Consider the following 23,785-nt stretch of genomic DNA (forward strand, 5'->3'; position numbering starts at 1 on the left):
TTCCCCTTAGAAAACGGGCCCCTCCCGCAGCCAAGAGAAAGCGTTTGGGAAACGGATTCTGCGTTTCCTGTCAGGGAATCTGCACAGGGGCTGGGAGACCTCACTGATTACGGAAGGGCCACTGCCTCGTGGGGCTGCCCATCCGGCAGCAGTTTGCAAGGCCACGCCCGCCTCGTGCAGCCCTCGCAGACCCCGGGCCCACGTCTGTCTGGCATTTAAACCCGAGTGAACGAACCTGTCATTCCGACAATGCCAAAGGAACACGCACGGGCACTCGCAAGGCGCCCAACTCCACGCCACTGTCCAGCAAGCAGCGCAAACACCGCGCCCCTCGGCCATCACTGAAGGGCAGTTACAGGCAGAAAAGCCCCTTTCCTCTTCTGTTCCGTGCCTCAGACTTACTGCCTGACCCGCGGAGCCCTGAATGGAGTCTCGCCAGCCTCCCACGCTGCCAACAGAGCACGAGGCCTGGCAGGGTCTGTTCAGGTGAGAGGCTTTGGCACGCTGCCTGGGCTCTGGGCCCCGGGCCCCCAGCGACTGCCAGCTCTGACAAATAACGCCAACTGGTCGTGGGGTGACAGACACTGCCTGGGCCACCAGCAACCTGCACTGGTGCAATTACTGTCGAGCAGAAACCGACGGGCCAGCCTAGCACAAACCAGCCCCACCCGCAGAGATCAACTACTTTGAGAGCTACCTAAAGCCATCTGCCTGCTGAGGTCTGATTGTCAGAGCGCTAACATTGAGTAAAAAGATTCAAACTCGCAGGGAACACCATTGAAACGACGGAAACCGAAAGCATCTGGCAGGGGAGGCCTCTCTCCAGCGGCCGAGATGACTTTGTTCTCTGTGCTGGAACGCAGGGTTCCTCCCTTCCTCAGTGCTACCGGCGAGCCCCTTTGCCTTGATGCTTAGAATTAAACCTCTGGCGTGAGCCACCCGACCCTTCCCCGCCCGCCCCCCTCCCCCAGCTCCGGTCTCAGGTGCGCGTGGTTTGAAGTGTTTGCGCACCCCCAGGGAGCAGCTCATCTGAGCGGAGATGGGTTTCCCGCCCCTAAAAGGCAGCTGCCTCGTGGCTGTAGTAAAGCAGACGCTCCAATGCAGTTTGCAGAGCTGTGGCTGAGGGCTGCTGGAACGATCTCGTGTCCTCGTAGCAGAGAAGTGCTGTACTGAGGCAGCTTCCCAGCGCTTCCGCAAGAATTCATTCTCCCAGCTGTCCAGAGGAAGGGCTCAGGCTGGGGGTGGCATGAGGATACCTGTACCCAGGGAGGATTCGACCAGACAGATTCCTTGCTGTAATAAAATGCCTGCTCACAGCCCAGAGCGCATGGATCTCAGCGGCTCCGTATGGGAGAGGACTTCCAAAGAGCCTTCTGGTTGCTGTGACCGGTGCAGCTTGGAAGCGACACAGGCGCCTGCCGGGCTGAGCGAGCTGGTGCTCTACCAGGGGAGGGATAGCTCAGTGGTTTGAGCATTGACCTGCTAAAGCCAGGGTTGCGAGTTCAATCCTTGCGGAGGCCATTTAGGGATTTGGGGCAAAAATTTGTCCGGGATGGTACTTGGTCCTGCAATGAAGGCAGGGGACTGGACTTGATGACCTTCAAGGTCCCTTCCAGTTCTGGGAGATAGGCATCTCCATTAATTTATTTTATTTACCAGCACCATGGAGGGAGGAGAGTCAGCTGTGAAGCTTCCCTCTCACCCCTGCAACATGGGCCTGATGACCGAGCTAGTCTAAAAGGTTCAGCTTCTTCTCAGACCCTCCCGGGGGAGCCACACAAATTCACTGGACTCTCTCTACAGCAGGTTTCCCCGGCCTGGAGCTTGGCAACACTTACGTTAGCCTCGCTGGGACCCAGGGCTGACGCTGACGCCGACTCCCACGGGTCCGAGGCCAGGCCGTAATCCCTGCGGCACGGGTGCGGCGCACTGCAGTAGAACAGAATGGAGGAACGGCCGCGGGCCCACTGGCAGGGGCAGCCGGGAAGCACAAGCCACAAGACAGACCTGAACTGAGTTCAAGAACCCCCCCTCGCCACGTGAGAGCCGGACGACACGCACCTTCGCCGTGCCGCCTGCTGGCGCGTGTCCCGCGCTGTCCAGAGAGCCCACTTTCGCCTGCGCCTTCTCCTTGAAGTTCAGCTTCTGGTTCTCAATTTTGACATCTCCCCCGCCTGCAAGGAGAGAAGAGGGGGAAATTCACCACGGCGTCCACAACAGGCGAGCACGAGGAGCAGAGTCTGAACCAGGGCCTCCCTCCTCCTGCTCCAAACCCGCCCCCTCCCCGAGTTCTGCTGCGCCAATTCCCTTGGGGGGGTCGAGTGGAACAGGGCATCAAGCGTCGCAGCCTTTAGCCAACTGAGGCCTGGGCTCGAATGGGAGGATGCTCCAGAGGAAGGCTGGCGCGCTCGCGCTCTGCGTACCAAACCGCAAGCCACGTAAGGACGAGTCCCAGAACCCAGCCCGGGCAGAGAATGCTCCACGTCAGCAGGGGCACGCAGGGAGAACGGCACATTACACCAGAGACGCTGCCCACGTCTCTCCTCCAGAGGAGCATGGGCCAGCCATGGCCGATCGAGGTTATTTTGGAATCCCTCCTCTAGCTACGTCTGCAGCTCCCGCCCCCTCCAGGCCCTTCGGGAACCTCATCTCGTTATTCACACGGATGCTTGCGAGGGACCCACAACCCGATCTTGGCGGGAGATTTCGGACTCCCCTCCCTTCACTTCATTCCCCCATTAGTTTATCCAGACCAAGACCGACCCGCAGGGCGAGCAATGGCTGCCAGCCAGCTAGGGCAGAGCCGTGTCCCATGCCTGTTTGCCAGAAACCAGGAATGGGGGACAGAGGATGGGCCACTGGATTGTATGTTCTGTTCCTCCCACCTGGGGCACCGGGCACTGGCCACTGTGGGCAGCCAGGATGCTGGGCTCGATGGGCCTGTGGACTGACCCAGCCTGGCCGCTCTTATCTTCACTTCTTTTCCATTCCCTCCCCGTCCCCATGAGCTGCAATTGTAAACCTGCAGCCACGCATCACTGTCGTCTTCGGACGGGGACCTGCCTGATCCCAGACACGCCAGGGACACGGCACGAACGGCCCAGGGGGCAACCCTCTGTCAGCCTCACCCACAGAACAAGCACGTCCTCATCTTAGGTGGGGTACTGAAGGCCTGGAGGCCAGATGAGGCCCCCGGCTCGCCCGGCTCTGGCCCCGAAGGCTTGGGGCTCCCCCAGCACTGAGGAGCCTGCGCTGGTGCGCTAGACCCACCCCCCTCCATTGTCCCCACCACAGGGCCGGAGCAGACAATCTACTCGCCTGGGCCCCTCTAGGCTCTGGGGTGCAAGGGGAATCGGGGGAGGGTCTTTCTCCTTTGCAGCCGGGGCCACGGCAGTGAAGGTTTGGTGGTGGGTTGGGTTTTTTTGCTTCTCACTTTCATGTGTGGCCCCCGACTGATTTTTCTGGGGGTCAGCGGCCTCCAACCCACCCCTGCCCTACCTGAACGTGGGAGGGAGGGGAGGAGAGGGAGAAATAAGCCAGTTCCAAGATTTGACAGAGCTGCACTCTGCTGGAGGGACTGGGAGGCCAAGATCCACTCGAGACCAGGACTTGAACAGGGTTCAAAAAAGAGCTAGGTGGATTCATGGAGGCTAGGTCCATCGATGGCTGTTAGCCAGGATGGGCGGGAATGGTGTCCCTGGCCTCCGTTTGTCAGAGACTGGAGATGGGCGACAGGGGAGGGAGCACATGAGGAATCCCTGTTCTGTTCACTCCCCTGGGGCCCCTGGCACTGGCCACTGTCGGCAGACAGGGCACTGGGCCAGATGGACCTTTGGTCTGACCCGGTCTGGCCGTTCTTATGAGATCTGTGGGAAGTTCTCCGTGAATGCGGCAGGGCTGCAACTCCTACCCAAGTAACAGGGGACGTGCAGCGTGTCGTTCTGCTGCCTCTAACAATTTTATTCGAAAGCAAACACTGGCGAGGGACCTCATTAAATACATAAGCTCCTCAGCATTTGAAAGGAGTTTCTCAGTTTTGCTTGCGTGAGCAGAACTCTTTCTGGCCGAGGGATTTTATCCCACCATTTTGGCCACACACAATTGGTTCAAAATGTGACATAACAGATCGTTCTTGCCAGACTATTGCCTTCCAGTCAGCCCTGGACAAGAGCAGTTACTGGAGTGTAAAGCTCGTTACTGCAAAACACTGAATACACAGAGGTCAAGCTTCTGACACGATGTTCTCGGAGCGGGAAGAGAGTTTTTCATGCACGGGGCCATAACATTTTGTGCACAAGGTTGAACTGCTTCCAACCCAAGAGACTCCCAGGCTGGGCCTGGGGGCCCTTTGGAAACAAAGACTAACTTGTAGCGTTTGTTCTCCGCTTTGCTCTGTAAACTTGGGTTTCTTCGCCTGCACACGTTTCATTGCAAGGGGACCCGTGTGTGCGGACGGTCGGCCCTGGCTGCTGTAAAAGCCAGAAAGTCCAGGGGCTGGACCATACTCTCTGGGCTTACTCAAGGGTCAGCCTGATCTGACACAGAGCAACATTCAGATAACTGGTCTGCAACTGCAACACCTTGGACCGCGACCCTGTCAGCATTTCAGAGAGAGGGGCCTGCTCAGCCCTCAGATAGTGGTTCAGGCTCATCTGACAACAAGCATTCTATAAAAGTATGAATTGTTATACCACCACAAGGTCTCCTGCATCTGTTCCCCAGAGGTGCTGAGAGGTTATTTCCCTTCTCTCCAAAGCCTTTCCTCTCAAGATCTCAGTAAGCCTAAAAACCCTTAAAAAGACAGGGCTCTCACCATGTAGAGTCAGGGAAACTGAGGCAGATTTGCTTTGTTTGAAGCTTGTGTAACAACTTGCTTTTGGGGCAAGACACTCTTACAGCTGGGATGGACACAGCTCTCCCGATTCCTTCCTTGAACCAGGCACTCACGCTGCATCCACACAAAACTAGATACTTCCCTTCCGAAGACCATCCGCCCCCCCCCCCCAACTTGTTCCAGTTGTGATGGGAGGTTATGCCCGGCTGACACCCAACACTCACAAGCTGGCAACGCGCGAGGGGACAGGGCAGGTGTTTTACCTGGCTTGTGCTTGATGTTCGTTTTAGAGCCGCACTTTGAGGACACTTTGGAAATGTCGACTTTCTTGCTGGGGATCTGCACCTACAGAGACAGGCAGGGACGAGCTCAGCACAAAGACATTTCTTATGAAAGTGAAAACCACTGTCCCACCAGAAAAGCAGTTTCTATTTAGGAGGTCTTAGTCTCCCCTGGCCACACTTTTCCTCTCAGTGCCCTGGCTGGCAGGTGTCAAGCAGCACTGCTGGTGAAGGTTTCAAGAATTCTTACGAAAACAGCAAACAGTGATTAGGATCATCAAAGGCCCTGCCCCAGCCAACGAAGAGTTCATAAGTGCAAGTAGAAACATGCACCGAATAAAACCAGCACAGAAGGATAGTGACCAGAAACGCACCTCACACACCATAGGGCATAGGCCGAAGAAATCGATTCCACCAAGTTCCCCAGGCTGTTTCGACTCAACACCAGCCTTGATTTTTAAACCTCTCCTGTGTTGCCTGCTGCCAAGTGCCAGGAGAGCAATCAGCAGTGTTGGTCCATCCCTAGAGATTTTTAAGTCTCGGCTTGACCAAGCCCTGGCTGGGATGATTTAGCTGAGGCTGCTTCGGGCAGGGGGCTGGACTCGATGACTCCTGAGGTCTCTTCCAGCCCTGGGATTCTATGATTTGGAGCCAGGCTAGCCTTCTGTGGCACCAACATGTGCCATGGGCTCCAATGTTTTCCTACCATCTTCAGCCAACGCACCAAGACAGGGATCCACCTGATACTAAGTCCGTTCCTTTTGGCCATGTTGACAGGCATGCACTGCTACGTGTGGGGATAGCACTGCCGCACCTAGGACTGTGTCTTACCACTATTATAAAAACAGGCTGGTTGCGGGTAGGGCCAGTCCTAACCAACTGACAGCTCCAGGCAACTGCTGGGAAAAATTTGTTGGGGGGGGGGGGGGGGGGGGGGGGGAGGTCGGGGGTTGGGCCGAAATGCGGACACGGCCTCTTTAATTGCCGCGTGTATCAAGTGGACTTCCGTCAGTAACGAGTCAGTGTCCTAGCATGAGGTTAGCATGGGGTGGGTGGAGGTGCCCTCTTTAGGGAAGGATGGAAAAGCCAAGGCTGCTGCTACTGTAAGTGTTTTCACAGCCTTTCCCCCAGAACGGGGTGTTAGCCCCGGTACCCTCCATAACTGTGCCACGGGGAGTTTCCAGTAGCGTGTGACCCTTCTCTTCTGGCCTGTCGCATTGCCGCGTGCCACCAAAGAGCTGAGCTGTGCCACCCAGAGGACGCTGCCTTTCGGTGGCAAAGGAAGTTATTCTTGCATGGTTAATTTAAAAAATACTGCATGGAAACTGCTCTATCGCCAAGGTTTCCCCCGCGGGGCATTCGTAACGTCCCGTGACTTTAATAGGAATAACCTGTGTGGGCAGGGACTCGGGGAGATCCACTTATCTAGTACCTCCTGGCTTGGAATATTCAGTATCAGCATTTCCTGCCCACTGAGTTCATCTCTGTACAAACTAGAGGGGACACGAATGAGGGACTAGCTTTTATGGGACCAACTTCTCTTGGCAAGAGAGACACGCTCCCAAGCTTCCCCAGAGCTCTTTCGCAGATCTGGGAGCTGAGGAATCATTGCGATTTCCACACGGACCCCCACTACAAGCTTACTGAGAAGCATCGGGATTCACATGTGAAGCTGTGGGGGGGGGGGGGGGGGTGAGCTGGCTGGACTCGGTGCTCTGTTCACAGTAGATACAGTCCAACCAGAAGGAGAACAAGCTCCCTCTATATTGTCCCGTGCCGCTGTCTCTCAATCCTGACCTGGAGGAGCCAGTGAGCCCTCCAGAGGTTAGAAGAGAGTTCAGTGGCCGGGATCCGTTCAATCCTTGGCCATCCCAGAGTCTGCCAATAAAGTTGCCAATTAGTGATGGTGGCTTTTATAGGACATGACCATTGGTTTGCTGAAAACTGGGCTAAGATTAAAATTTATTTCGCTCAAGCCACTAAACCACCTTCAGAAGATGGGAATGTTCACGGTTAGCTAGGGCAGAGAGATGCACTAGGTCCCATCATGCTCTCTGAGCTCTCCAGTTTGTAGCCTGGCTATCTGAATGGTAACATCTGGATACGTGAACAAGGACTTTGAAGAAGACATTGTGATTGACAGCTGTAAAAGTCTCAGTCTCCCATAGCTAACTCGACAACGAAACTTACTATGTGAAACAGTGACCTTCTCCCTCTAAAGGCCATGTTCTCAGCCTCTGGTGCTCTGATTTAGTTGCCTCAGGAAGTGTGCTGTTGCTACCTTCATTAGCCTGCGAACAAGGTGGTAGCCTCAAGGCACAAAGAATCCACCTGCTCTTAGAAGAATTCCAAATGATCTAATCCAGACCCTTTGGTAACAGGGATAAAATGCATCTCCAGTGGGCTAACCAAATGTCTTACCCCTCGCTAGAGTTAAACGTACAGTAGACATTTTATTTCTATTGCTTTACTTTTGTATTGTTCTCCTTATTTTTAGAAATCTAAAACATTTCCAGGTAAAGTCTAATGCTGCTGCGTTGGGGGTATTTCTGCTAGGCATAGTGAAAGCAGTAAAATAGTCTGCAGCCTTTGACCTTAACTTCTCAGGTATCCAGAAAGTCAATCACCCCCTGTGCACGCAGAAGGCAGAGCAAGCAAGTTTCCCTGTTTTTTCTGAGGTCACTGAATGAATTGGCCAGTGAGTCCTAGTCACGTCTACTACAGCACAGCTGTGGTTTTTTTAATGACAACACTAACCCTGAATCGCTAAGCTTTTGTTAATCACTCTGTTCCCCACCAGCCATTACTGAAGAAAGAGGCAGCACTGAAACCATGGACTTTTCAACCCATGGACTCCTGTCAGTGTGTGGTTAAAAACTTCCAGAACAGGGAGCGTCTGTGAGTAGAGGCAAGGATATGACTCTCTCATTCTGCCTGCCTAAGGAAACACCTCAGAAGGGGATACCTGGTACAGTAGCCAGGTATAGCAGAGGGAATGCAAAACGAAACGGAAATCCAATCATAAGCAGCCAGGTGCACCTGTCTGGCTCTTCTACTCACATTGGTACTGCTTGGACTGTGTTTGGGGGCGTTGGACGGCTGGGAGCGGCTGCCTGAAGTTGGCTTTGGGGCATTTGGAACCTGAAAATGATAAGCACTTTATTCTCTGTTCACTAGTGGACTGTGGAGGAGAGATGCAGCGGTGAGAGGAAGAGAGCAAGAGCGGGAGAACAGAGCTGGAAGAGGGCAAGCCTTTTCCCTAGAACTGGAAACATCCCCTCGGGGGGATGGAAAAACAGAAAAACTGAGAGAAGAGGACAGGTCTGCAGTTGATTACACGGGATTTTTCAGGTAAAGTGAGAAACATTCCCCGCAACCCAAGGTTTGATTCTGTAACATTTCTGTTGAGAACAGAGGAGGAAAATGTACGCGAGGCCCACCCAGAAAAACACTGTACAAAACACCAATCAGCAGAAAAGCAGCGGTTTATAAAATAAAGCCCCTTTGAGTGCATAACAGCTGCTCTTCAGCAGTATGGCTGAAAGAAACCTGGGCCAGCAATCCAGATTATATAGAAACATTATGTTCCAAGCTCTGGGGATACAGTTAGACCAAATTAACAGTAAGAGCCAGGAACGTACCAATTAGAAAAAAGCATTGTATGTGCACACAAACAACGGTTGACGAGCCAGTCTTTAACCACCTCACCTCAATCTTCTGGCTGAGCCGCAGAGCAGAAAAGTAAAGTATGCCTACAAAATCACCTCTACAGGAGATTACACACGCTCCAACCCCCAGAACATCGCACATCCATGGAGGATACAATTGTACCACACACACAATGTATGCCAAGCTCTGGCAAACTGAACTGCGAGACATTAATCTCAGCACAAAGAGAATAAAAACCTGATTCAATGAAAATTACACTTGTACTCCTTGGTAGCTGTGCTCTTGCTACACCTGGAAGAAAAAGCTGTTATCTAGCTGTGAAAAGGAGGAGAGGCCTTTGATTTAACAAGTTTATTAAATAAAACCCACCATGGAGGTCTTCGGGATCTTCTTGCAATAACTTATGGAAGACTTTGATGACAAGAGTTGATGCAGAACCAAGACGACAACCACACCTGTGTATCTCAAGGAGGTGCTTACAGAGCACGCTCTGCACCCCACACAATTTTCAAGGCAATATTTACAGCCCCTCAAAATCGAGTGAGTGGCTCAAGATGCAGAAGCAGGTGACAACGTACAGAGTACATGGCCAAGCACCAAGTTTGCCCCCAAAGGCTGGATACTTGCAGGCCACGGATGCTGCACTCCTCTCTACTGCATCCTGTAAGAGGAGCTGAAGGGATTCATGTCAGCTTTTTCAGACAGCACTGCTTAAACACGTTTTTAATCTGACAATTGCATCGAGTCAGTGGAACGGAGAAAGGAGAGCCAGGACTTCACTCCAGGTGACACCCTCACTCAGGACATGAAGCAGGGGCATTTTGAACTTCAACAGCAACAGCTGTCAGCATGTTGGGCATAGGGACAATGGAAAAATTAGCAGCAGCAAGCAACAGACACTCCCACCTGATCACCCTCCATATTTAAACAGTGGCAAAGCTGCTATTGCTTCTAGCATCCAGACTCTGCCTTCCCAGAAACAAATAATTACTTTCAGGGTAAAACACTCTGGCATGGACCCTTTGTCTTGCTACGAGCTGTGACTGGTGGGACAGGTGGCCTGGCCCGACAACACAGGACATCTTTAAAGCCTAGCGTTTTTCAGCATCCAGATGGGAATTTGGCATTGCTCCACCCACTCAGCTCTAGAGACCTAGCCATACTACCGCCATCTGAAATCCACAGTGTGTATGAACACTCACCAGCTCAGCAAGCCTCGGCAAGCACACCTCCCTACTTCCACTGCAACCAGCAGCCTTGAATGTGAGACGCCACTTTTAAGTTACTAACTAAACAAAGATCAGAACTGTTCACCCTCAGAAGCTTTTCAAGTTTTTCTCCTGATACAAGTCCTCCTTGCTTTAGATCACTGGGGAATGGGTCAAATGCTCGTCTGAGAAGTGGAACAGGCGCTCACATATTAAACCTGCTACAGCTCAGGAAAAAGTCTACCTACATACTCTGCAGAAGTCTTAATTCTGTCGTGCTGATCTGCCTGAAAAAAATATTCTCAAGACACCACATACAAAAGCAGTACAAGAACAGTTAGTGGAAAGATAGGTTATCCAGGGCCCATACTTACATTCCCACCTCCAGGGACATGCTTAATATTGTCCTTGGAACCACACTTGGACTGAACATGGCTGTAGTTCGCTTTTTTGGAGACTATCTGGACCTGGAGTGTTACAGAATGGAAAAACGACACAAGGGAAGAGGACTGGTTAGAATTGTCATACGGCAGACTGGAGTCATGCTGCGACGTGATGGATAAACAAAGAGCTGTGTTAAACTTCAACCCAACTTCAGTATTAGGTGTGAAAGAACTGGAGAGAGAGAGAGAGAGAGAGAGTGAACAAAGGATAGAGGCAGAGCACAGCTAAGCAGACAGTAGTAGTAGTGACAGCTTTAGTGCTATTATGGAGGACAATGTTTTCTGAGCGCAATGTACAGACCAGCGTTCCAAGAGTGCCTGACTGCAGCTCCCCACGTGGAGATCAACAACAAGTCTCTCGCAATGACTTCCTCAAGGGATGCTCAGCCATGCATTGCAGCACTGAGAACTGGCATGGTCTTCTCCGTTCCTTCACTCGCACACTTTCACCTTGTTGAGCCAAGTCGCTGCCTCTGACAACCTACCAACTGGTTAGTCTCTGCAGTTTCAAACCTTTCCAGTTTCCTGGGGAATGACTCAAACATTGGACAATGCATCTGAAAACCTCTCAGCAGTAAAGCCTAATCCTGAAAGCAATGACTACATGGAAGGGTGTCAAACCACCAATTTAGTTTAATTGGCACCAGGTCTGATGCTAGCCAGATACAGGAGAAACAGATTATCTAACACACAAACAATTCCAGACCCATTAAGCACACGAAAAAGCTAAGGCTATGAGCCCTCAAAAGCTAAGGGAATGCTACCACTCTATTCTTAAAAAACCAATCCTGTAATGGTAAGTCCCCGAGTTCAGTCCTAGAAGTTACTGACTGTACAGCAGTCAGAAACACCAAAGGTACAACAAGATAAATTAAAAAGAGGCTGAAAGCTTTACCGCTTACAGCACTTTGTTTTTGGACACCGAAGATGCCACCAGTAGCTAGAACCATCAACAGATTCATAGTTTCAGAAGGTTTTTCAAAGGGTACTTGCTGATTTAGGTAGATTGGATTTAGTGCAACAAGAAGCCTCAAATGTATCCTGCCGTGAAAACTTACCAGTTTGCTCACTCTAATTTTGTGGAACAAAACATTTAAAAGCAAGATCAACGCCATCTTCTCTTTCTATATCCATCCAGCCATCCGTCTAGTCTACCTGATAGTGTATCAGAAGCTAGCACCAGCTCACAAAAACCACACTTTCACTGCCAGGCCTCCTCTTCTCTAGTCCTTCCCCCACAGGTCATATGCTAGAATACGACTTCATGACAGAATTTCAGGATAGAAAGCCAATAACTAGTGGTGAGGGGTTAAAAACAATACTGGTGAAACCCGGGGCGGCCCTAGACTAGCTGACAGCAACTGGAGCCCTAGGCGAACCATGCAATCGGCGTCCCCACCTCCAAACCCCTCAATGATCTTGCGCCACCATTTGGCACCCCATTTAACTTGGCGCCCTAGGCGACCGCCTAGTTTTCCTATATGGATGGGCCGCCCCTGGGTGAAACTAGGCCTGGGCAGCTAAAGGGATGCCGGTAGGTCACCAGTTCTCAATTTTTTTGGTTGAAAGTGCCAGGACCTTAGCTCCTTCTTTCTAATCCCAAAATGGCAGCATCCACAGAGAAGGGAGGTTTTCCTCAGAGAGGACCAGCCCATCAAAAAGGAAAGGCAGAGGATGCCACTCCAGCAACGTGGAAGTCAGGTTCTGAAAAGCTATTTGCGGAGTCACAAGGAATACACCCGACTGCATTTTACTGGCAGTGTCCCAGGAAAGATGTGGAAACGGTGCGCGTGGGCAGGTGGGGGGCAGGGAACAGTGACGCAGACAAGAGAAAGCAAAACAACTAAATAGAAGGGAAAGTGACTCAAGTGGAAAAAAGTTTTCCTTTCATCTTCCAAGGATAAAAGACTGAAACAAAACTCACTTTCCCATTAGGCTGCTTTTGTGCACCCTCTTTTGTTATAGTTGTTTTAGTAGTAGCCATTTTAGAGACTGCATTGGGTTCAGACTTTCGCACAGCACCGGCTGATTCTGGTTTTTTCTCTACTTTAGCCTATATGGAGACAAATGGAGGATGATTTTAACCATGAGAATCAAAGTAAACGATGGGAGAAAATGATAGCGTTCAAATCAACGACCAAGACAGAGTCAGCGGACTGGACAAGCCAGAGCGATCTCTTTAGAGCTCAACACATTAAAATAGCGAGGCAGTGTGAGATCTCAGATCTGGGACTGGTCAAGCAGAAGGCACGGTCTTACTCAGAGAAGTGAAATGCTCGGAAAAAATCCCTTCATGAATCAGAATTGTAGGGCTCCTTAATGGGGTAGGTGGTCACGGCTCCGTGGAAGAATCATGCTCTTCACAACTGAACACTTGTACCAAATTGTGCCCTAACTGCTGAGCCCGTGCTATAGTTTTTTTAGCTCCATAGGTTTAGCTGGAGATTTCCCTCCCACCGGTAAAATGTTACTACCGCAGGCGTTCTGCTAGATGTGTCTGCATTTTATTTCCATTACTCATCGCCCAGAGCACCTCCGCTTGATTCATGTGGTAAATTATGCTGAGTACAGGGGTGAAGACACATGACTCATCGTATGTATTAAGGGTTAGTCAATCTAGATGGGTGCAAAAGCAAAAAGTTGCACTTAGTTCAACATGAGGATTTGTTGTTTTCGAAAAATGCAGCGTCTGCCTGAGAGGCACCACTTTTCGGTCGATTTCTTACTTTGTAACCAATGCTCATCACCAACGGTGAGTGCACCCACGGCTAATTTTTTTATTTAAAGATAAAGGTTTCTGTTCCCTGCTGACCCAATTAACACAGCAGTAAAACAGGCAACACTTCAAAGCCATTCTTCTTTGGAGAGGGTCCTAACAAACAGAAGCAACTTTAAAAGCCCTGCAAAAAACACAAGCCTCTTTAACACACACACTATCAGGCATTACTGATGTTATGAAATGGAAATGGTACAATAAAACGAGGGAAGGTCTCCTGTACCGCTAGAACCAACAGCCCTCAAGTCTAGGCAGAACATTTCCATGCCTCTACAATTCTTACACAGTCTTTGATCCGATTTCTGAAGGACCTTAATGGTGTTTAGTGAAGTTCTATCTAGTCTCAACTTGCGTTCAATTTGAGAGCACTCCTCCCCTGGTTCTCACTTCCAGGGCTCCAGCCAGCTCTGGCTTACCCTGTTTGGATCCTTCTCCCTCTCTAGACGCTGGCACAGCTTTCCTTACATGGCCTGACATTCTCGGTCAGTACTTAGCCATCCACCTTCAGTGTACCCCCCTGCATACTTCCAGCAGCACTCTCTGGGCTTCTTGGCTCTGGAAACAGGTCACGTCCTTCTACCGTTCTAACATGCAGGACTTTACACAACTTGGTGGTACCTTATTTTTCAAGTAGGTGATGTGGTTTATGGTACACCCCAATGCAGCTCACGACTGCCCTTAGGATTAGTGCCTTTCAGAGACTAAGGCTCCCACTAAAAAGTGCTTCTCCACGGTTACAGAGATCAGAATGGAAAATCAGTTTCAGAATGGAAACCACTCCTCTGTATTGAAAGGAAAGGTGCTGCAGTTCACTCCATTTTACACAAAGTAAAGCCCCTGGCCAAAGGCAAGTTGCTAATTCAATACACCATCAGAGTTGGGGAGTAGGTGTCATCTGATGATAGCTTCCCATTTCTACCTCTAGAAGATGGACGGAAATGTCAATTTTGTCTTCGGATGAAAAATGAATACATGTTAATCAGTCTAATGGGTGACCCTTACAAGGAACTCCACGGAAACAGACCAAGGCTTTTCTCATTCAGAGAAGCACACGGGAAAAATTAATGAGCACCTCTGCATTGAATGAAACAACATGCTACCCACTCCTTAAACTGGGGCATCTGCTTTTTCCCATGGCAGTGCTCAGTCCATCCCCCTCTTCCTCAGTTATCTGTCTGTGGCCACCAGAGGGGGTCCTACGACTAGCACATGCGGCCCCCCTCCACCTCTGCTTGAGGTGATAACCTTTGCAGGAGAGATGTAGGTCCCGGGACTTGCTCCTTAATCCAGACTGTCTGTGTAGTGGCACATTACTTATCTGCTGTACAATTCAGCAGACCTAAATCCTCTGCTCAAACAGATCGTCTGACATGTAAATGCGCTTGGTGGTGTCACACAAGCTGGTCTCCATATCAGGAGTGTGCCTCTGTTTCTCCATGGCAAAGAGCTGAGGAATTCTGTTCATATTCCATACTCTTCCGTGCAACATTTTAAAGCGTACTTCTCTATATGCTAATGGTGCTTCCTTGCAATTGCCTTGTGCACATGGGGAACCCAGAAGGAGCTCTGCAGAGTCTGAATACGGGAAGGCAGTGAGCACAGAGTAACTGAAAGCAGTAAGGACCAACAATGGCTCTTAAGTGCAGGTGAGCAGTCCTAGGAACCAACTGAGGAGACTTACCCTTCCTCCACCAGGCTGATGTTTAATGTTATCTGTGGATCCGATTTTAGATCGTATGTTCTTCAGGTCCGGGGCAGACACGCTGCTGGCTGGGCGAGGCGGCTTGGCAACAGGGCTGGTTTTAAGTGGTGCTTTAAATGTTGATGGTATTTTAGCTTCTGGAGTTACGCGCAAAGCTGTGGTGGGTCTGGCTGCAGCTGGCTTGGGTTTGGGGCGGCTGGTGGTTACTCCCGGTGAGGCAGGAGTACCTGGGGTGGTAGCCGTAGGGGTGGTGGCACTGCTTTTCGAAGCGCTTGCAGGAGCACTCTTTGGGCGGCTCAGATCTGCTGCAATAATCATGGCAGAAAGGGAAGACTGAGTAAATAATCACCTCAAGCAGGCAGATACCCAACTGGAAAGATACACAATAGCGCGTTGATTACACAGTTCTGCAGTCAAGTAGAAAAGCATTTAGATGCAAGAACCGAAGGAGGTTACCTGATGGTGACTTCATGGGGGTCTTCTTAGCATCTGCAAGCTTTGTTTCAGTCTTGATAGCTAAAAAGTACAAAAGCTGTCAAACTTTTCTGCATTTTTTCATTGTGAACAGATGCATTGGTGCTCCTGGAAGCGAAAGCCAATGCACAGACTGATCCTTTGGGCATGCTAGCATAGCTTCTACGAGTGGCCAGGCATTCTTTGCTGCTCCTTAGCTATCAGCTCCTTCTGCAATGTATACTTGTCCTTTTTTGGATCTCACGACTGCCACTCATTTTAGGGTTACTTTCTTTCCTGCTATTTAGAGGGAAACATCAAAGCATCACATCACATCAACTGCTCCCCATGCCTGGCTGATCTTGCCTTCATTACAAGAGTGTCATCTTATTTCATGAGATATGGAACAACTTGCCTCCTTCACAGGGAGAATCAATCACACAGAGAAAAATTTCAGAGAAGACTGAGAAAGTTAACAGGGCTAGGCCTCAGGATGGTGAGTGAGAGCTACTTTGTTTTTATTCATCTTTATACAATGGTTTTCCTATCTCTTTCAGCAATTGCTTGCTGGGGACATTCAACTGATATCTTTCATGACTCCAGCTCTCTGCTTTACTTCCATCAATTTGGGGCCTTGTCTCAACTGTCTCAATTGAATACCAAATACAAAAATGCATCCTTATTTATAAATTAATGGAGATTGCCTATCTCCTAGAACTGGAAGGGACCTTGAAAGGTCACCGAGTCCAGTCCCCTGCCTTCACAGCAGGACCAAGTACCATCCCTGACCATTTTTTTTTGCCCTAAATCCCTAAATGGCCTCTGCAAGGATTGAACTCACAACCTTGGGTTTAGCAGGCCAATGCTCAAACCACTGAGCTACCCCTCCCCCACAGGGATTTATTTATCCTTATTGGCAAACGTATTTATCTATAAACTTTGGCCTCATCTCTTACCTGATGATAATTTTACTGGATGGTTTTCTGATAAGAAGTTGTTGCACGCAATACAAGGTAACTATTCTGAACCTCATGATGACAGATAAAAATGAATTATTCAAGAGACTGGAAGTTCGTGGTTGCCTAGGGACCAGTGATCATGACCTGATTACATTCAATATAGACAAACAAAAGACAGACCCACGAGGTAATAGATATATTTAGTGCTTTAAAAGAGCTAATTTCTAAAAGTTAAGGAAACTTATGAGACAAACTGAGAGGGAAGAAAAATTTTGAAACAGAAAAAAGTAAATGAAAATTGGGAATTCTTTAAGATACGGTAATTAGATGTCCAAAAACCCATAGAACTCCAACAACAACAGAGGACAACTTTGACTTACAGCCCACCCTCAGGTGGTAAATTGAAATGAACAATTAGAAACCATACCAAAAAAAGACACTAATCAACAGAATAAATTAGAAGTTAGGAAGTACAGAAGATTGATAAGAGACACTAAAGACATTAGGGAAATTCCATGGTGGGCAGGGCTACGGAAAATAAGGAGGTGGGATTTTTTGTTATTAGTATGATCAGGCATAAAAATAATAGCCGTGGTATAGGCCCATTACTAGATGTCTCTAGTAACATTGTTAACGATGCAGAAAAGGCAGTGTTCGATAACTATTTCTGTTCTGTATCTAGAAAGAGGCAGGATAAGGTACTCCTATCACATGAAGTTGAAACATTTTCCAATCCATTAATAATCAAGAAAGATGTTAAATAACATTTTTAAGTTAACAGGTCTGGAGAACTTGCGACCAAGAGTCCCAATAGTTGCCTACAAAGATCACTGCTCTGCAGTTGCTCATTTTTAAATGACCATGGAGTCCAAGGGAAATCCCAAAAGACTGGAAGAGTGGTAATGCTGTGGAAATCTTTGAAAAGAACCAGCAGGGTGGCAGGGCAACTGTAGAGTTGTTTAGTCCTGTCACCAATCCCAAGCAAAATAGTAGAAAAGGTCCATAAAGGACTCTATAGGCAAAGAATGAAAGGATCTGAATACGAATAATTCCAGTCAATATGGTTTGGTGGAAAATAGATCTTGTCAAATGCACCTGATTTCACTCCTGATGAAATTACTAGTTTGACTGACACAGGTAATTGCATTGATGTAGCAGACTTTTCTTAAGGCATTTGATTTACTATCACGTGGTATTCTGATTAAAAATGGGCACGATGCAAAAATCAAGAAAACACAAATTCATTGGATTAAGAAGTGGCTAACTGAGAAAGCAGAAATGAGGAATCGTCTTCACTGAACAGGAGTTTCAGAGGTAGCCATGTTTAGCAGTTTCATGTTGCAGCCTGTTTTTGAAGTTTTTCTGCTTGAGAATGGCAACTTTAAAATTTAACCAGGGAGGTTAAAATGTTCTCCCACTGGTTTTTGTATGTTATCGTTCTTGATGTCTGATTTGTTCCCATTTAGTCTGTTGAGCAGAGACAGTCTGGTTTGTGCAAAGTACATGGCAGAGGAGCATATATGGCCCATGATGGCATAGATCACATTAACAGATGTGCAGGTGAACACGTCTTTGACGGCATGGATGATGTGGTTAGGTTCTATGATGGTGTCACAAAGGAAGAGGTGTGAACAGTTGGTAAACATAACAAAATTGTTAGTCTTTAAGGTGACACTGGACTTTTTTTTTTTTTTTTAAACTGAGTAGGAGTGTCTCTACTAGGGTTCCACGGGGCCCGGTACTAGGCCCAGTGCTATTCAACGTGTTCAGCAGTGATCTGGAAGTAAATATAAAATCACTGCTGACAACATTTGCCAATGACAGACTGACAGTAGTAACTGATGAGGACTAGAAAGTCAGGCAGAGTTATCTGGATTGTTTGGCAAGATGGGGGCACGTTCAGTCAAAATGTGTTTTAATATAGCTAAAGGCAAAATTACCCATCTAAGAACAAGGATCGCAGGCCAGACCTACAGACAGGGGGACTGCTGGCTCTGAAAAGAATTTAGAGGTCATAGTAGATGAGTAACACAATATATTCCCAGTGTGATGCTTTGGCAAAAGGCGAATATGATCCTTGGATGAATAAATAGGAGAATAATGAGTAGAGGTAGGGAGGGCACAGAAAACAGCCAAAAAAATCATTTGATGGCTGGAGAAAATGCCTTATAGCGAGAGACTTAAAGAGCTCAATCTGTTTAGCTTATTAACAAGACAACTAAGAAGTGAGTTGATTACAAGTCCCTTCACAGGGAGAACATACCAAATATTAAGGGCACTTTAATCTAGCAAAGAAAGGCAGAACAAGAAGCAATGTGTGGAAGCTAAAGCCAGACAAATTCAATTAGAAAAAGGCTCACATTTTTAACAGGGATTGTGATTAACTATTGGCGCAAACTACAAAGAGGAATGAGGGGTTTCCCATTTTTGGTGTCTTCAGATCAATACCAGATATCTTTCTGGAAGAGAAGCTTTAGCCAAATACAAGTTATACTTCACTTAATGAAAAGGTAACGGTGAAAATTAGATGGCCTGTGATGGGCTTGGAAATAGTAGATGCGTATCAGTAAATGTTGGTGAATGACATTTTCATTGTACACATACAAGCCAACAGAAATATTTCCATTGATAAATTTACAGCTAGGGAAAATTTTAAAAATGCTGATGATGAACTTAGATGTAATGGTATTTATTTGATTATTTTGGCATGTGATATTCACAGTTTGTGTTTTAGACAGTGAAAATTTAAATAGACAAATAAATAAATGCTTAAAAAAAAAAACTTCCGTTAATGACTGTTGAAGTTACCATAAAAAAAAAATCTAATTCTGCCAAGCCTACATATACAGGCTGGATCATTTAATGGTCCCTTCTAGTCTCAGACTCTGAATTTATAAACCTTGAATTTTCTGTTCCCTGTGCATATGCATCTGCCTACCACCACCTCCACAATACTGCTAATTGTACCTAGAGCCCTGCAAGCCTGCAGATATCCGTTTTGTATGCACGGGTGTGGATGAGGAGATCTGCAGCTCATTTTTACAGGTATGTATGTGGATACAAACTTTGTATCTGTGCAGGGCTCTAGTTGTACCACTGCTTTAACTCCATCTCTCCTAAACGTCTCATTACTGCCTCAGAATTCGTTTTCGCACGTATCTTCCCCTTTAGTCTCTCCAAACTCCAAGTCCATGAACTCCAGTAGATGCACAATGCTGTATATTCTCTCCCATCAAACCCTTCACCCCAGCTCTACCCTCCACCTTTGCAAATTTTCCTGTTAGTTTCCAGATGCAGATCAAAAGTACTCAAAACACCCACACCATTCAGACATGCAGACACCAACGGCTCATGGATTTGCTCCCGGTGTCCAGCAGACCAGGGACCCCGCCGGGAACCCGCCGCTGCTGCGGGTTTGCTCCCGGTGCCCCTGGTCTGCTGGAGACGGTCCCCAGCAGACCAGGGGCACCGGGAGCAGCTTTTCTCGCCCCGGAGCTCGAGGTGGCTGACCGCTGCCTGTGAGCTCCGGGGCGAGAAAGCCCCGTTCGTAAGTGCGGATCCGACATAAGTCGGATGCGTGTAAGTCGGGGACTGCCTGTACCGTTAAGCTTCTAAATCATGGGAGATGAACATGGCAATTCGCACCTCATACAGCTCAAGCAGTCCTCAGCATTTGCAGCCCAAAACGTGAGCATTTTATTTGCAACGAAAAAGTAGCCGCATTATTTAGTGGAAGCCTAAATGTGACAAACTGATGGACAAGCATGGAATTTGCTGCTTATTGCCTCCGTTCAAACTGGTACTCTCAGCTGCAAGACATGGCTGCAATTCTGCAAATTAATCCAAATACGAACATTTTAACACAAGCTGGCACCAGTTTAGACAGCAAAGGTGCTCATTCTGAACTTCACAGGGCAATGCTTACATGTTGGCCGTTTGGGTGGGGAAGCAGCAGTGTTTCTTGGACCGGCGGCTGTTGTAACCGGAGATGCTGTCGTCGTCTTGGGCGTGGTGGGGCTTCCCTTTGCAGCAGCTCGAGGTGTCGTGGCAGACAGTGGCTTTGAAACTGAGGTCCGTTTTTCTGGGCTCTTTGCATCTGTTACCTGATAACGAAAGGCCACACTGAAACCGTGGTCCATTTACAAACATGACTCAAGAAATAGCTGAAAGAGTTTGGAAAGCACTGATACTCCTTTTGAAAACTGCTGAAGCACAACTTTTTGGAGACTTAACTACAAAAGTTCTGTAACACTGACATTATAAAACCAATGTCCTATTGACATGAAAACCTGAGGCTGGTTATATTTAATGAAGGACACATGGGACTGTGAGGCTGGTGCACCTAAAATTCATTAGTATCTGGGAAGCTCCACCAGATTCCCGGCTGATAGGAGTAGTCCATTCGGACACTAACAACATACTTATTTTGCCTCCACTGTTCTTTTTCAGTCACTAGCTCCCTAGCATCATGTCTCTAAGCTCTGGAAGAGGAAGCTATTTAATTACAAGCCAAGATGCTTTCCAGGCTAAAAAGGCATTTGGCAGATCATCTGGAACACAATATATTAATCAATTTATGAACTGATTCATAAGGAAAATAGAGAATGGTCCATTCCTTCCTAGAAGACTAAACAGATGGACAACTTGACTGCAACATCCACAGAAACTGGAAATAATTTCGTATTGGGATTTTAGACAAGTAACTATGGAAGGGGGAAATGAAAGTAGGATTACTTTCTCTAAAAAAGCAGTATTTCAATCAGAATATATATTGGCTTTGTTCAGCCAGACACATTTATTTGCTTTTTTGTAACCACCTGTTCGGGGGCACTCAGACACAATCCTTTAAATCTGCGTTTGACAAGTAAGGCTTTAAACATACTGACGAATGTAAAGAGTTACAGCTGACGTTTATTTTTAATATTCCTTTGCAGTTTTTGTACTACTACATGAGAAAAAACACGCAAAGTTATAAACAAAAATGTCTTGCTTCAAATTGGATGTAAATGTAATAGTTGATTCCATTTAAACATCTAGGGTGTGTCTACACTACAAAGTTAATTCGAACTAACAGACGTTAGTTCGAATTAACTTTGATAGGCGCTACACATACAAACCGCTAGTTCGAACTTAATTCGAACTAGCAGCGCACTTAATTTGAACTAGGTAAACCTCATTCTACGAGGACTAACGCCTAGTTCGAATTAAGGGCAGTGTGGCCACTTAATTCGAACTAGCGGGAGGCTAGCCCTCCCCAGCTTTCGCTGGTGGCCACTCTGGGCACCACCAGGGAAACTCGTATGCCCCCCTCCCGGCCCCGGAGCCCTTAAAGGGGCACAGGCTGGCTACGGTGCCAGGTGCAAGCCTGCCAGCACCCAGCCAACAGACCCTGCACCTGACACGGCACGAACCAGCCACCCGCTGCCACCCAGCCCTCTGCCTCTTCCCGGGACCAGGCTGGCGGCTCCCAGGAGCCTGCCCAGGTCTGCAAGAGGTGGGCGCCCACCTGGTCTAGTGCAGAGATCGTGGACCTCATCCACGACCTCCGCACTACGCACAGGATAGTGGCCGTCTAGGGCAGGAGAACTGCCAGCCTGGCCACCCAGAAGCAGGTTTGCATGAAAATCAGGGTGGTCCAGTGAGACCCCCGACCCTGAGCTTAGAATGGCCGTACTGGGTCAGACCAAAAGTCCATCTAGCCCAGTAGCCTGTCTGCCGACAGTGGCCAACACTAGGGACCCTGGAGGGGATGGATCGAAACAATGACCAAGCCATTTGTCTCCAAGCCATCCATCTCCAGCCTTCCACAAACAGAGGCCAGGGACACCATTTCTACCCCCTGGCTAATACCACTCCATGGACTCAACCTCCATGGAGGTTTATCTAACTTCTCTTTAAACTCTGTTCTAGTTCTAGCCTTCACAGCCTCCTGCAGCAAGGAGTTCCACAGGTTGATTATTTGCTTTGTGAAGAAGAACTTTCTGTTATTAGTTTGAAGCCTGCTACCCATTCATTTCATTTGGTGTCCTCTAGTCCTTCTATTATGGGAACTAATGAAGAACTTTTCTTTATGCACCCTCTCCACACCACTCATGCTTTTATAGACCTCTATCATATCCCCCCCTCAGTCTCCTCTTTTCTAAGCTGAAAAGTCCCAGTCTCTTTAGCCTCTCTTCATATGGGACCTGTTCCCAACCCCTTATTTTAGTTGCCCTCCCCTCTCCCACCCTCTCTCTTCCCCTCTCCCACCTCCTTTTCCCAGTCTCCCCGAGTTTTGTAAAATAAAGAGAGTTTCTATTTTTGACCACACGTGTCCTTTATTTTGTATATCAGAAAGAGGGGCTAGGGAGGGGTAAGAGGAAGGAGGTGAGGGAGGAATGGGGTACGAGCCCCCGATGGGGAGGACTGGAGTGGCTCTGCAGGCTCCTCAGGGTTGAAGCTCTCCTGCAGCCCTCCGATTGACCTCCCCCCCCCCCCGGATGGCAGCTTGCGGCAAGTGCAGCCGGGCTGATGGCCGAGTGCTGTGATGTGCCGAGTGTGGGCACTCTGGGCACTCCAAGCCAGGACTGCTTTGCAGGCGGGGAACCCCTGAGAACTGTCTGTCCAGGGTGGGGGTCGGGACCCTTTAAGCACAGCCCTCGGCTAGCCTGAGACAGCAGCTCCACGCTCTAAGTCCTAATCTGATGCCCTGCCGGCACTGCTTCCGGCCAGCCTTAACCTCGGTTCAGGGTCCATTCAATGTGGACATGCTAGTTCGAATTAGCAAAATGCTAATTCGAACTAGTTTTTAGGTCTAGATGCACTAATTCGAATTAGCTTAGTTCGAATTAACTAATTCGAATAAAGTTAGTTCGAATTAGTGCTGTAGTGTAGACATACCCCTAGAGATGATGCAGTGAAAGGTAAAATAAAGAATTTTATTTTCCAAGTTGAGTGAGGAGCAGAAAGTTCATTAGATTTTCAAATTGCTCCACTTCAACGATTGCTGATGGAATGACAAACAAGATTTTTTTTTAAACAGTTGTATTTTGTCAGTGTCTCTTTATAAGTCTGGTATTCTACAATACCAAATACACACTTGCACAACCCACTTGCAGGTCACAATCAGTGTGGGGAACATTGAAGACAGGCTTCCAATTCTCTATGCTGAGTGCTTATATTCTTCTTCAGCTCTACGATATGATGCTTTAGAGTTGTCTGGTGCTTGAACGACTACAGTCTACAAACGGTGAGCATTTACTGGGCAGATGGATAATCGTCCACAAACACCATTAGGGTATATCTATGGGGCAGGGATGGGTCATTCCTGCTGCTTATCTCAGGAGAGTGTTGGTAGGCCATTCTTCAGGGCGTTTATTTGAGAAGACACCGGAGAAGATTTCACAGAACTATGAATGGAAGCAGCTCTATTCGGTCATCTAGTCTATACCGTCATTTGTGTCACAACTGATATTACCTAA

General features: G+C 48.2%; 1 protein-coding gene across 12 annotated transcripts in view; it reads right to left on the reverse strand.

Moving 5' to 3' along the window:
• Window positions 1-23,785, reverse strand: part of MAP4 (microtubule associated protein 4) — a 249,533-nt gene that overhangs the window by 7,183 nt on the left and 218,565 nt on the right. For 7 of the 12 annotated variants that reach the window (XM_075923033.1, XM_075923035.1, XM_075923026.1 and 4 more), the window contains 8 exons: window positions 20,251-20,428; window positions 15,370-15,429; window positions 14,893-15,218; window positions 12,360-12,488; window positions 10,367-10,459; window positions 8,176-8,256; window positions 5,098-5,179; window positions 2,062-2,174 (listed from right to left, as the gene is read on the reverse strand). In XM_075923033.1, the coding sequence (XP_075779148.1) occupies window positions 2,062-2,174; window positions 5,098-5,179; window positions 8,176-8,256; window positions 10,367-10,459; window positions 12,360-12,488; window positions 14,893-15,218; window positions 15,370-15,429; window positions 20,251-20,428 (1,062 nt within the window). The remainder of the gene's footprint in view (window positions 1-2,061; window positions 2,175-5,097; window positions 5,180-8,175; window positions 8,257-10,366; window positions 10,460-12,359; window positions 12,489-14,892; window positions 15,219-15,369; window positions 15,430-20,250; window positions 20,429-23,785) is intronic. The other 5 variants (XM_075923032.1, XM_075923031.1, XM_075923036.1 and 2 more) reach the window with 5 other exon arrangements.

The sequence above is a fragment of the Pelodiscus sinensis genome, chromosome 2 (genome assembly GCF_049634645.1).
Source record: "Pelodiscus sinensis isolate JC-2024 chromosome 2, ASM4963464v1, whole genome shotgun sequence".
In the NCBI taxonomy this organism is placed as follows: domain Eukaryota; kingdom Metazoa; phylum Chordata; order Testudines; family Trionychidae; genus Pelodiscus; species Pelodiscus sinensis.